Below are 12,681 nucleotides of genomic sequence, written 5' to 3' on the forward strand. Positions count from 1 at the left end.
CAAAGGTTCTGACCCACAGTGTCATGCAAATGGAATAGATTATGAATGATGTTTTCAGGAAAAAAGTCTCAAACAAAACAAAACACAAAAGTTTGGAAAATTACATTTTTTAAAATCTTGATGAGGTGTTGTTAGTGTGCATTTAGAAGTAAAATCTGTTGGTTTCTTAAATTTTACTGTATTACTCTGTATATCTTTGTGTTCATTCCCATAACAGCTCTGTGTCCCAAAATTAACCTGACTCTTACATAACACCCACATACCCATACCATTCACTTGAGTCCCCTGTCATTGTCACTTAACAGCCAAAGAACATAAATGGAGACAATGAACACACACTCACAAATATTACAATCATGAAATCATGTTTTATTCTCAGTTTGAGGGAGAAAAGGAAACTCGGGACTTGCTCATGCACATATACAGCTCTACATGTTAGAGCACTCACTTGGCATGCTCTTTTCTCTTCAAAGATTTCTATATAATCATGCATACAATGTGAGCATATGGTTATGTGTTGACTTCATACATACACATGCACACATTATGCGCTTGACATTTACACATTCTTCTCATACACTAGGCTAATAAATCCATTGCATGACTGCCTGGAAGCAAATCCACACATAAGGACAGATTTCACACATACAGCTTTCAGAATTATTACCATGCTGGCGTGCTCAATCCCAGAATTAATGAACATGCACGGACACAAACATGCACCAGCTCTCTCCAGTTCACGGTTCGTCATTATCTGGGCAAGCGATTTCACTCAGCAGCATGAAAGGCAAAGAAGGGGAGAATGTAATTTTCTCCTTCAAACATTTGTTCTGCGCACACTGGGTGTGAAGACAAGTGAGCAGAGCTTAGAAGTGCTTACATTTGAATGGTTAATGCTTGCATTCAAGCAGCTGTGAGGGATATCTGGAGGAAAAGATAAACTATTCATTTTTGTGGAATTTGTTTTCCTAAAACAAACTGCAATACATTTTATCCTTAAAAAGCCTTACCATAGTATGAACATACTAGATTGCATAAGAGTGCCATATGACAGTGAAGCTGTTCTGTAGCTAGGATATATTTCGCTAGCTGTATGGTGTGAGCATACTAGAAAAAAAGATGGCTCTGGTATAAGACACATGGCCTAACAACAATACTTATATCAGTGGAATAGAGTGCAGAAAAACAAACATTATAAACTGCTTTTCTTGCAGTTAAATAGGGTTTAAAAAATTATTTAAAGGTAGAACGCTGTATTAGCTCTGCTAACTAGCAATGATTAGCATGTACATTAGCCACATTTAGCTGTTAGAGCCACAATCTGCAATATAAGGCAGTGCTTGCTTACATACAGACACAATATTAGTTTGAAAAATCACTTCCTCAGACACGACCTAACCTCTTTGTAGGATTTAACATGACTAATGATGTCAGTAACTAAACTTCAGGTTGTTGCATTAACTCAGTATTGATCTGTGTAGTCATTCGCGCTCCGTACATTCACATTCAAAATAAATTTTATCAAACCAAAAATGCCACTTTTCACTCCAGACCGAACTGTAATGAAATCTGCCTTTTAAGTTAAATATATAAAAGTTTTGGCACCATTATGACCAAATCAGCCAATGCTTTTCAGAGTTTCTTAACTGACATGGTTGTTTAAGTACTTTAGCTATGAACAGCAGTCATAGATATCTCTCCATTTTTGTCTTGTGTCCTCAGTGAATTCGTGTCATGGCTCATAGAGAGCGGAGAGATCAGTAAACCTGAAGAAGGAGTCAACCTGGGACAAGCCTTACTTGAAAATGGCATCATCCATCATGGTGAGACAAATTAATGTAGTTATTTCTCCAACTCTTTACTCCTCTGTCATCTTCTAATCCTCTATAACGTTTGCATTTTAGAGCTCTGTAGCTCTCCTCGTCATTTTTCCCCCTGTTTGGTCCTTCTCTGTCTTCAGGCCTGTTTCTAATGGCTCCTTTTCTCTGATTCTCACTCTCTTTCTGTAATTGGTTGACTCATTCATATAACTCACAAATCCTCTGTGTTTTATGGTTGTCCCACAACGATCTGAAATTATTGTCTGGTATTGTCTCTTGCCCGAGGGACACTCATAGGTTTACTTACATGAATTATACATTTAGAAATGAAACAAAATACTCACACTCACTTGGACAGACACTATTATAGAGAGTGTGTATGAACACAACTGCTGCTGTTGCTGACAGGGCTCTTGTATGTAAGTGCAGGCCACTGTAAGTATTTCTACATGCCACACTCTCAGGAGAAATCTGCTGAGACCTAGTGTTCATATTCTTTAATACCTGTGAAAAATCCCAAGAAATCCTCCCTCACATTTACCATATAACCATAGAGAGACACAATGATGACATGCTGGGCTCTATGGAACAGCTGTGAGGCTTTGTGGGTAAATTGAAGAGGTTTGAGCCCTGCAGGCAAAATGTAGGTGTCACAGTTATCCAGTGAAAAGAAATCAGAGAGAGGCAATGTAACAGATTGGGAGACCACAGGAGTAAAAGTAAATCCATGTATTTTACAGTTCTTATCCAATTAGATGTACATGGTTGGTTTGAGGCACTTCCATCCTCCAGTTTACACCTGAATTTGAGCAATTTTGAGATCTTCTTTTTCCCTCCACAATAATTCAGCCATCATTTTATGTACTTTGAATCCCACAACACTTTACAATGACTGATTTGGTGGTGCATTCCTTTGGTTTTATGAGGGTATTTTAAGTCTAGACTGAGAAAACCAGCAGCTTGTTTGATTCAATGCCAGCTTGTTGTGGTGGAACCAAACTGCCTCTCATTGGCAGATTTCACGGTTAGCTTTGTGACTATCGTCTGTTTCTGTGTGTCAGTCATTTTTCCATTTTCCGTATTGGATTAATTCTAAATAAGTCATTCTGGAACTTTTTTTATTAGTGCAAGCTGGAACGTTTTTTTGGGACTGGTATTTGTCTGCTGTTAACGTCATTTATATCACTCCACCCAATGCCCCCAGGAAATATAGTTCTTGCCTCTTACCTTTTTTCTGTAATTATAGCAATACTATCAACAGATGCATCAAAAAGTGGCACATCAATATTAAAATCTTAAAGGTCTCTATTCCAATGTCAAAAAGCAGTGTTGCAGTAAATTTGTTGCCGCAGTGCATCACTAGCTCATCATAACTGGTAAACCTCTTCAGCCTATTATGTGTGAATACAGCAATATTAACACTGGCATTGTATTAGATATGTCATCCAGTTACAGTTGAAAATCAGTAGCATATATGTCCATAACCTTAAGTCCATTTTTGAAGAGTAGATATTCGCAAAGGGAATATGTAAAGCAGAGAGTTTTCTTTGGCTTTGATGTTCCACATTTCACAAAAAACACCTATGTTACAAACTCGAAATCATCTGATATTCAGCCTGGAGCAGAGCTGAGGTGACGGTTCCTTCTTTTGCTCTTGTTTTAGTGTCAGACAAACACCAGTTCAAGAATGAGCAGGTGATGTACCGTTTTCGTTATGACGATGGAACCTACAAGGCCCGCAGTGAGATGGAGGACATCATGTCGAAGGTAACGAGAGTTCTGCTTCTGGATCTTTTCATTGGTGCGACAGAACAAAGAGCATCAGGATAACGACAGTTGTAACGAATGAGCTGTAAATGTTTGCAATGGCTTTATATTAACTTTGAGGTAAAATAAGAATTCATTGACTTGTTTAAAGGGTCTGCCTCTGCAGATTTCTTCACTTTCATACCCAACAGCACAGCAAAAGTCAGCTAACATTTCTTTCCTCACATGCTTTTGCATGTTTTCATGGGTTCTCCTTCTCTATTTCAGCTTCCTCCCACAGTCCAAAAACATGCAAGGGTTAGGTTAATTGGTCGTCCTGAATTGGCAGTAGGTCTGAATGTGAGCAAGAATGGTTGTATGTCTCTTCAGGGCGTTCCATGCTTCTTGTGACCCTGAGCTGGATAAGCAAAAGAAGACGGATGGACGGATTGATAAAAACTCTAAATGATTCTTGCACTGTCATGCTAAAGCTTAAAAAATACAATTCAGACCCACTATCTTCTTCCAGAAATTGAGAAAAAAATCAGCTTTTATTTTCTTCCTGCCGCTTTCATCTACTATCATTACAGCTCGATCCTCTCATCACATGTGGATCCTGCCGTATGGTGCAGTTGGCTGTTGTTCCATTAAAAAATATATTGTTCCTCCAAAACTGTCCACCTTTGACAAACTTTATACAATATAATTTGGACATTTTACAGTTTTAGATACGCTCCAGATACAATCTCACATCTCTCATAGACGAGTGAGGCAGAAGCTCAACTTGACAAAAACGATGAACCTTTTTTTGGTCTCCATTTGTTCTCAGACCTGACTGTTGTCAGGGTTTGATATAAAAAAACAAACATTTTTTTGTCCTTAATTCATAGCCTTAGGGTAGCTCTTTTCAGTTGTTCTGAAGCCATGTTCATACCTGTTTACCCAAGGCATGTATGATCTATGAGTCAGCAGCTCCATTTTTCTATCGCTACAGGGCGTCAGGCTTTACTGCCGGCTTCACAGCCTCCACACACCTATCATCAAGTAAGTACCTGCCCTTCTCCCTCTTTTCTTTCTCCTTCTTCATTCTTTATTCTCCGCTCTTAACATCCCTGCTCTCCAGGTGCAAACATGCATATTCATGAAGGGTTCACATTCGCCCCGAGTCACCCTTTCTGTGATGACTGAACAAATGGTATCCCTGCCAGGAATGACAACCCTCAAACCCTTTTCCCTTCCAAACTGGAGTCCAAGCCAGCCGTGAGCTGCTGTAGGTTTATGCTTTCAGGATTCAGTTTTTCATGGCTGGAGGCTTATATAAGCATGCTCTTAGAGGATTAAGGAGAGCCACTTACTGTGAGCATTTGTCTCTTTATCTTTACAGTATTGAGCGTTGAACTCTCTATTTCATACACAAATGCTCACACAGTCACTTTACCGCTGAGTGCACCTACTTAGAAAACTAATTACTACAGTGTGTAGTATATACATACACATAAACACACACTTTGTTAGCCTCACTATATGTTAATGTACATATGTAGCTAAACTAGGGTCGTTTAAATTATGGTTTACCTACTAATTACATACTAATCCTAAAATAATCCCATAAGGTGGCATAGAGTTATCTCACTTTACAAAAATCTAAATTTAAACAGAAACAGGAACCATGGGAAACTCACAATGTTCCTGTGTGATAAGCCCTCAAGGACACACACTGTACACACATTCTCTCTCTGCTCCTGTCCCTCCTTTCATACTATTCCCTGCTCATCTCTCTATCTTTCCCTCCATCACTCACCCGCTGATTGAAGTGGCCGGAGTTGCCATTGGTGCAAACAAAGAGCCTTTGGTCTGGGGACAAATCCTATTAACATACAAAGGCAATCCTTCTGCCTGCCAGGCACTTATTATGTAAGATGGCCTTGCTTTTTATTTATTTATTTATTTATTTATTTATTTATTTATTTATTTATTTATTTATTTATTTGTTTTTAATTGTAAGCAGACACCATTAATTAAAATGTCTGAGTGATGGATGTGTTGCATTTATGAATAATAAATAATCATAAAACCGTGCCACTGTTTTATTAAACTTTGTCTGGTGACAGAGCCTCCAATGATTTCCTAATGATAGAATGCCTTGGAAAAAAGTAACTACATGATAAAATGCACATTAAACTAATAGAATTAACATCGATGATGTCATGGGTATATTATGTTGTTAAAACAGAAAGTCGCTGATCATAAAACGATACTGGGAAGTTATCCACTTTCACGGTTGTTTCACTGCGTTGTCAGCAGTGTCATTTGTGCCCACATCATCATTTAATATATACGGCGCTTGTTTATTCTGAATATAGTATACTGAGTATGGCTGTTAGTGGCATATGTATCACAGTCTATTTCTGTGATACAACTCGCACAACCGAGAAATTGCACGTCGAAAAACACATCCTCTGTAGCATTTCCTGTTTTACGTTTTACTTGTCGAGCAGGCTGGTGGATTGTGGCTGAGCGAGCTGTGGTTGTTCTCAAATCGTAAGCTTACAGAGTGAGAAGTTAAAGGGACAGCAAGTGCACGGTGCTTATCTCACGGTCTGTACTGTGAAACCAGGGACTGATCAGCTTGACGTCAAAAAAAGGAAGAACAAAAGATGAATTCCCAAGTTAATGACCGAATCTCATGCAGATGACTTCAGCATAACTGACCACTAGCTGAGTTCAGCATAAGCTAAGCGATGCATCTGAATAGTAACACCAAACACCAATGAGATAGCATGCACAGCTAGGTGTTAAAGCAGCTAACCACAAAGAGGTTTTGCTACACTTGTAACTCTGTTTCTTTTTGTTTTTTTATTAAAGTTTGCACTGAACAATAAAGCTGATCTAATTCAATCTTTTGTTGCTCCTTATAGGGACAGAGACCACCATCTGAAAACCTTTAAATCAGTAGTGCCTGCTAGCAAACTGGTGGACTGGCTACTCTCACAGGTAAAATAAGAAAATATTACACCGATGCACACTCACGTGAATCCACAGAAGCCACCAAGGGTGCATTCAGTAATGATGTCTCTCATTACTGTAAATGAATGAATTGCTGCAGTGCATTGTGGTTGTTGTGTAAAACAACCACAATGCATTGAAATTGAACAGTGAAATGAAACTAGTGGCTCAAAAATGTATTAATTTTAGGGTTGCATTTGGGTAAAAGGTGGATTTTCACTTTTTAGACTTTTGTGACTGTCACATAAACATGTACTGTCAATGCTACCATCCTGAGTTTCCTCCAAAATGTAAATGTGCACCCTTGTCTCAGTCCAGACCTTCAGGATGATGTAGCATGTGTTTTCTAGCTAAAAGCACTTTTTAATGAAACATTAGAATTCAGAAATTTAGAGTTATCATTATAATTTTGAAAAAGTTGCCTTTTATTATAGGTACGGTTTGAATGCAGTTTTAACATTTTCTACTGTCTTTACTGAAACTGAGGGACAAGTAACCCAGTAGTGTCCTAATCTCTCCCTCTCACTTGTTCTTAGACACATAGATATTAACCTGTGCTGATTAAATTGTACAGTTTTTAATGTCACAAATTGAAGCAGCATGCTGCATATGAGCAGGTGTAAACAGGCATTGTGAATGACCCTGTGTGCGTCATTGACTTGGTTTCCCAGGGAGACTGCTCGAACCGAGAGGATGCCGTGACGCTGGGAGTGGGGCTCTGTAACAGCGGCTTCATGCACCATGGTCAGTTAAACTCACTCTCAAGCACTTTTGACAGATTCTAATCATTCATATTGTTTCGATTCCCCACAGCTTTGGCTTAAATTTGAATAGTGTTGTGTTTGTGGCACTTTCTCTTCAGTTCTTATTCTCTCCCCGGTCTTTCTGTGCTTTTCGATTACATCATCTTTCCCCTTCTCTCAACCCCACAAAAATGTTGTATTGGCCACTCTCTCTTGCATGCCATCATAGGCTTAAAAAAGGGGGCATCCTAAACTTGTATACCCAGTCTAAATTTTTAAAACCTCACTCACCACATTGTAGTTGGAGCTGCTTTGGTCCCAGCCCAGCATGTTGAACATAAACAGTTTTAGGAGTGTAGCCTAACCAGAGTTGTTTGGCTTTGCTACATGGCTGTCTGGGTCACTCCACTGAACCGTGAACGCTGTTTAATGCATAAAATTGAATCTGTCGTCAGCGGACACATGTATTTTGGGTAAAGTGGGAAGCACTTAAAAGAAGTAGTGTGGAAAGGCTGAAGAAGTGACAAGTTAACAGCACTTCCTGGTTTCCTGAAGGATATAGAGAAGTATGCAAGATTATAATACTTGGACGCACTCTAATCGGGGAGACCTGCAGATTAATTTAAATGTTAAAGTTTTGAATCCTTATCAAAGTCTCTTTAAGACAATTTAACAACATCTCTGGAGTCTCATGTGCAGTATATCTACATTATAATGTGCATAAATATATACAGGATTATTTTTTTCAGTCCTGCATCTGCCATCTGTAAAAAGTGACTATAGAGTGACTTTTGTTTTTTTGCTTGCTTAGCTTGCACCAGCTTTCACTACCATCTGTTTGAAGTTGTCACCTGTTCTCCTTTTACTCTGCCCTTCTTCGGGGTGAGGAACTCTCTCTTCTCAGCCTGTCTGCCCACCGCGCTTCACAAGTCACTCTCTTTAGTTCTTAGTCAGCACATCTGCTGCTCTTGATCCCGGTTCCTTTTGAACTCCTCTTCTTTTTGTCTCTCTCCATTTTTTAAACTATCCTCACCTTCTTCATTCGTGTCTCTGTTTGACGGTTACAAGGTTGTAAAACACTTCATCCGTGGGATGATAATGGGTAGCAAAGTTAATATAATTAAGCTCACCGTCATGGACACCTGCAAGTATTGTAACTTACAGAGGCCGATAATAATTTACATGACCACACGTTTCCCTCCCACCACAACTCAATCTGCAGCAAGTACAGATCCATAAATCAATACTGAAGCCATAAAAATTATTGTTTGATCATTTATCTTTATCGCCTCTAGAGCAAATTGTCTTGTGGAAATCCATTTTGCACTTTATATCAACACTTTGCATTTAAAGGTGCGGCTGTACCCAGATAAAGCAAAAGAATACTGTGCTGAAAGTGCTTTATCATGTATCATGGCATGTTTTCTCAAATTCCTGCATCAGTGCATTGTAGATTCACAAAAATCAGTTTTTAAAAACTCTGTTCCAAAGATCCTTAAAAAATTGATGTTGATTGTTAGATAATGTTGTCAGTTCAGGGTGTTTAAATGATGATTTAGCAGTGTGTGAGTAACTGTGCATGCATTATGTGTGACAGTTTCCGTAGCGGCACTCCCCCACCAGCTGAATAGGAGTAAAAGTCTTATATGGCCACAGCCTATGTGAGTCAGAGGAAATAACTCACATTTGTGCTTCATTTTAGTTGGTGCAAGGCCAGTGTGAGTAGGTGTGACCTCTGTGTGTGTGTGTGTGTGTAATGAGTTTGTGAACACTTTTGTTGCTCATCAAATCTCTGAGCAGCTGGGTACCTTTGGCCCTCGGTGTTGCCCGTACAAGCCTCATTTTACAGTGGCCTCAGAGAGTCATGCATCTGCACAGACACGGCAGATTAGGTAACATCCTCGGATGCATTTTTTGTGTCAGGGAAATGTTTGTGCCTCATGTCACAAATTCCAAATCCTCCTAAGACGCAAACCAGATGGACTTTTTCTTTGGTCTGTTTCTCTGGAAACAGACGTGACAGAACGCATCGTGACTTTTTAGTGCAAACTTCAAAAAGCTGCGGCAAGGCAATGCAGTTAAAAGACATACTGTACGGTACAATAGTGTGTGTCCTGTAATTGTAGCCGTGCTTACTGATGTGCACTTGGGCTTCAGCTTAATGACTTAACTGCTGTTAGTACTGCATAATTATTGAGACAGAATAAGTTAGCCTCTCCCTTTAATTCTGTTGCCTCAGGCCTGTAACAAAATAAAAATAAAGGGAGATCTTTCAAAACACTGAAAAAGAAAAGTTTGGGTATTTTCTTCACAATTACTATGATTGGACAAAGCGACCATAATATGGTTCTCACCTGTTTGCAGTGCCCCATGTGTTGAAGTGAACCTCAGTACATCGGTGGGATTTACAGACACACACACACACACACGCACGCACGCACGCACACACACACACACACACACACACACACACACACAATTTCTTGTGTCCTCCTGAGAGTCTTCCCAACCTTGGTTTGGAAGACTTGTGTTGGCTGCAGTCCAGATGTGGTCTTGCTCCAGATGCTCTCACTAAAATCATCAGCTAATGAGCTAATTAACTGTTAGCTTGTTTGTGTAGAAGACTCCCAAAGATGAAAGCTTCTATAAACACATCTATCTTTCTAGATTTTTTTTTTTTGGAAGTTGGGTCAAAGCTTTATTTAAAAAAAGCCTTTTTTTAATCTTTCTGCTCTTTTACTTTTCACTGATCTTGCAAGACCGATACTGTGACATTCTGCTATTTCTCTTTGTTATCTCCTGTGGCTGCATTCTGCACACATTTACCACATTCTTGTGTTTTTAAAAAAACATTTACTTCAGTTTTGGAGAAGAGCGAGTTTAAAGACGAGTCCCAGTTCTTCCGTTTCTACGCGGACGAGGAAACCGAGGGGACCGGCACCAAGAGCAAGCAGCTCCAGCGAAATGACTTCAAACTCATTGAAAACATCTTAGTCAAATCCCTTGTGGTGAGCAACACTCATATACACACTTTCACATTCTCCCACATCTATACATGGATACGCAGATATTGCCAGAATCTGGGAAAAAAACCACTTCTAGCATCATCATTTTCCCACGAGAAAAATGTGCTAATAATTAAAAGGTTTGCGAACATCATTCCGATGCTATAAACATGGCACAAAGATGTTTTGATTACCTTGCACAGCATTAACCACCCCAAAGACAAAACAAAAGCATGATGGGAAACAATGAGCCACTGTACTGTAGACTGATGCAAAAATAACAAAAACAAGGTTTTTCAAGTTATCCTGTTACGCTGTCGGGCATAAACATGCATTTTGACTGTAGAACCCTGCATACATATATACCTGTGTGCCTTCTTCTGATCTCCACATCTAACTTTTATTAACACCACTATACACAGCCCGAGTAGCTTTGATGACAGCAAGCACATTTGAAATCGCTCTGATCACTATGCATCTGAGTGTTATATAATTGTAATGTAATCAGCTGTATCGGCCGGGATGAATCTCTGTTGCGCTGCTGCTGATACAAAAGATAACTGTGAGAACGGCAGCCGATGAATATTCTTGAAATACATTTGAAAATGTGAGCTGATGATTGATGACTGTAGTGCAGTTAAAAGCAGGACAAGACCTTTTCCTTCTTTAGTGCTTGATCTGCTTTAAAGACCTTTTAAGATGCGTCAGTCAACATTGTGTAGCCATTTCTTTTTTTAGCAGCAGAAAAAGGTAAGATTCAAATAAACAGTAACTTAGTTTTAACTCTTATAAGGTGTAATTTGCAGCAAACATGTCCATAATCACTCCAGAACTGAGCGTCCAGTTTGACACTATTAAATATTCTTTGTAGAAAGAGGAGGGGCTGCTTAGGGGAATATGGTATGTGCACTAACTGCCCAGATATTGGGTCACTTAGGTTTTCACTTCCAATCACATCTGTGGCGTGACTCCTGTTAATATCATTATCCTACAATAAAAGCATATAATATTTTTTACACATACAGTAAAAGTCAGTCTGCACAACACTGGGTCAAGTGTTCGGGGGTTTCCACAAACTCACACAGAAAGTCAACTGTTTATTTGAGTCCATTATCTTCAGGGAAACCTAGAAGCATCATCAGCATCCCTTTTCATATCATAGTGAGAAGTAGGCACGCCATCTGGCTTTCCACAAGAAGTGGAAAAGGCCCTTTTCCTTGATTAGCGGAACTAATCCCCCCCAATGCCTATTATTGAAGTGAAGTGCAGGAACTCTTTATTTTCCACGGTCATCTCCTCTGATATAACAGCAGAGATCCCCATCTTATCAGGACTGTGCAGCAGGAAGATGGCCCCAGCAGCTTAACTAATGGATGCCGCTAATGTGTTTGGCGACGACAGCGTTTAACTTTAAGCCTCAACCCCAAGTGGGAATACAATATGGAGAACAGAGAGCAACATCAGGCAAAGGCACCTGAGACGGAATGAAAGTCACAAATGGCTAATGAAACTGTGATTATGTGTGAATAGTTTGCATGTGAGACCACCCAGAAAAAGTGCCGTAAATCACCTTTTTTTTTCTTTAAAGCTTCAGTGATTTCTCAGACAAACCAGGTCACTGCCATGAAGACAAGTTGCCGTTTTATAGCCAGAGCCTACAGTTGCACAGAATTACAGCAGCAGAACCAAGGGAGACAGAAAGATGATGAATATGTGTGCATCTAAAATTATTTTCCTGTTTGCTTACTTGTGATACTAAATCAGTTCAAGACATTTTAAGCCTGACAGTCAGCGGTGAAAATGTGGAAGTAATTAGTCGATTTTCTCTGTGCTAGATTCACCCCGAGGAGGAAGGCTACGGCTTTGAGATTGAGGAGAAGAACAAGGCCATCGTTGTGAAATCTGTCACCAGGGGCTCACATGCTGAGGTAAACACACACACACACACACACACACACACTTCTTCCAGCCTCGGGGTGTCAGTTCCACTAGGTAATGGCTGTCTACTCTCTGGACGGCTGCTGTCACTCTGTCTCTCTCCCTTTTTTGAGAACTCTGCTCTGATTGGCTGCAGAGCCATTTGCAGATATATTTTTATGTTTAGGAGGGAGCAGCTTCCATATTGGTATTTGTCCCGTCCGTGCCATTGTGTCAGCCTTCACTGATGATGGGGAGGGGAATTACAGTGACAGCTCAATGGCTATAATACAAGATGGACGAGCCAATGTTTTCCTGTCTTATTGATCATTCATCCTCTTTTTATGTCCTCTTACTCGCCTTAGACAGGTGACATACTTTACTTCTGGCCTGTCCGTCTCACAGCCCAGCCTGTATACTGTTAATCGTTGCAATGTTGTCATG

The 12,681-nt window shown here is 39.8% G+C and overlaps 1 protein-coding gene across 2 annotated transcripts in view; it reads left to right on the plus strand.

Moving 5' to 3' along the window:
* The window catches only part of prex1 (phosphatidylinositol-3,4,5-trisphosphate-dependent Rac exchange factor 1), a 78,061-nt gene that overhangs the window by 39,088 nt on the left and 26,292 nt on the right, over positions 1–12,681 (plus strand). For both annotated transcript variants that reach the window (XM_026153163.2, XM_026153164.2), the window contains exons 11-17: positions 1,723–1,823; positions 3,484–3,587; positions 4,561–4,610; positions 6,485–6,560; positions 7,244–7,316; positions 10,178–10,323; positions 12,156–12,248. In XM_026153163.2, the coding sequence (XP_026008948.1) occupies positions 1,723–1,823; positions 3,484–3,587; positions 4,561–4,610; positions 6,485–6,560; positions 7,244–7,316; positions 10,178–10,323; positions 12,156–12,248 (643 nt within the window). The remainder of the gene's footprint in view (positions 1–1,722; positions 1,824–3,483; positions 3,588–4,560; positions 4,611–6,484; positions 6,561–7,243; positions 7,317–10,177; positions 10,324–12,155; positions 12,249–12,681) is intronic.

The sequence above is a fragment of the Astatotilapia calliptera genome, chromosome 20, assembly GCF_964374335.1.
Source record: "Astatotilapia calliptera chromosome 20, fAstCal68.1, whole genome shotgun sequence".
Classification (NCBI taxonomy): domain Eukaryota; kingdom Metazoa; phylum Chordata; class Actinopteri; order Cichliformes; family Cichlidae; genus Astatotilapia; species Astatotilapia calliptera.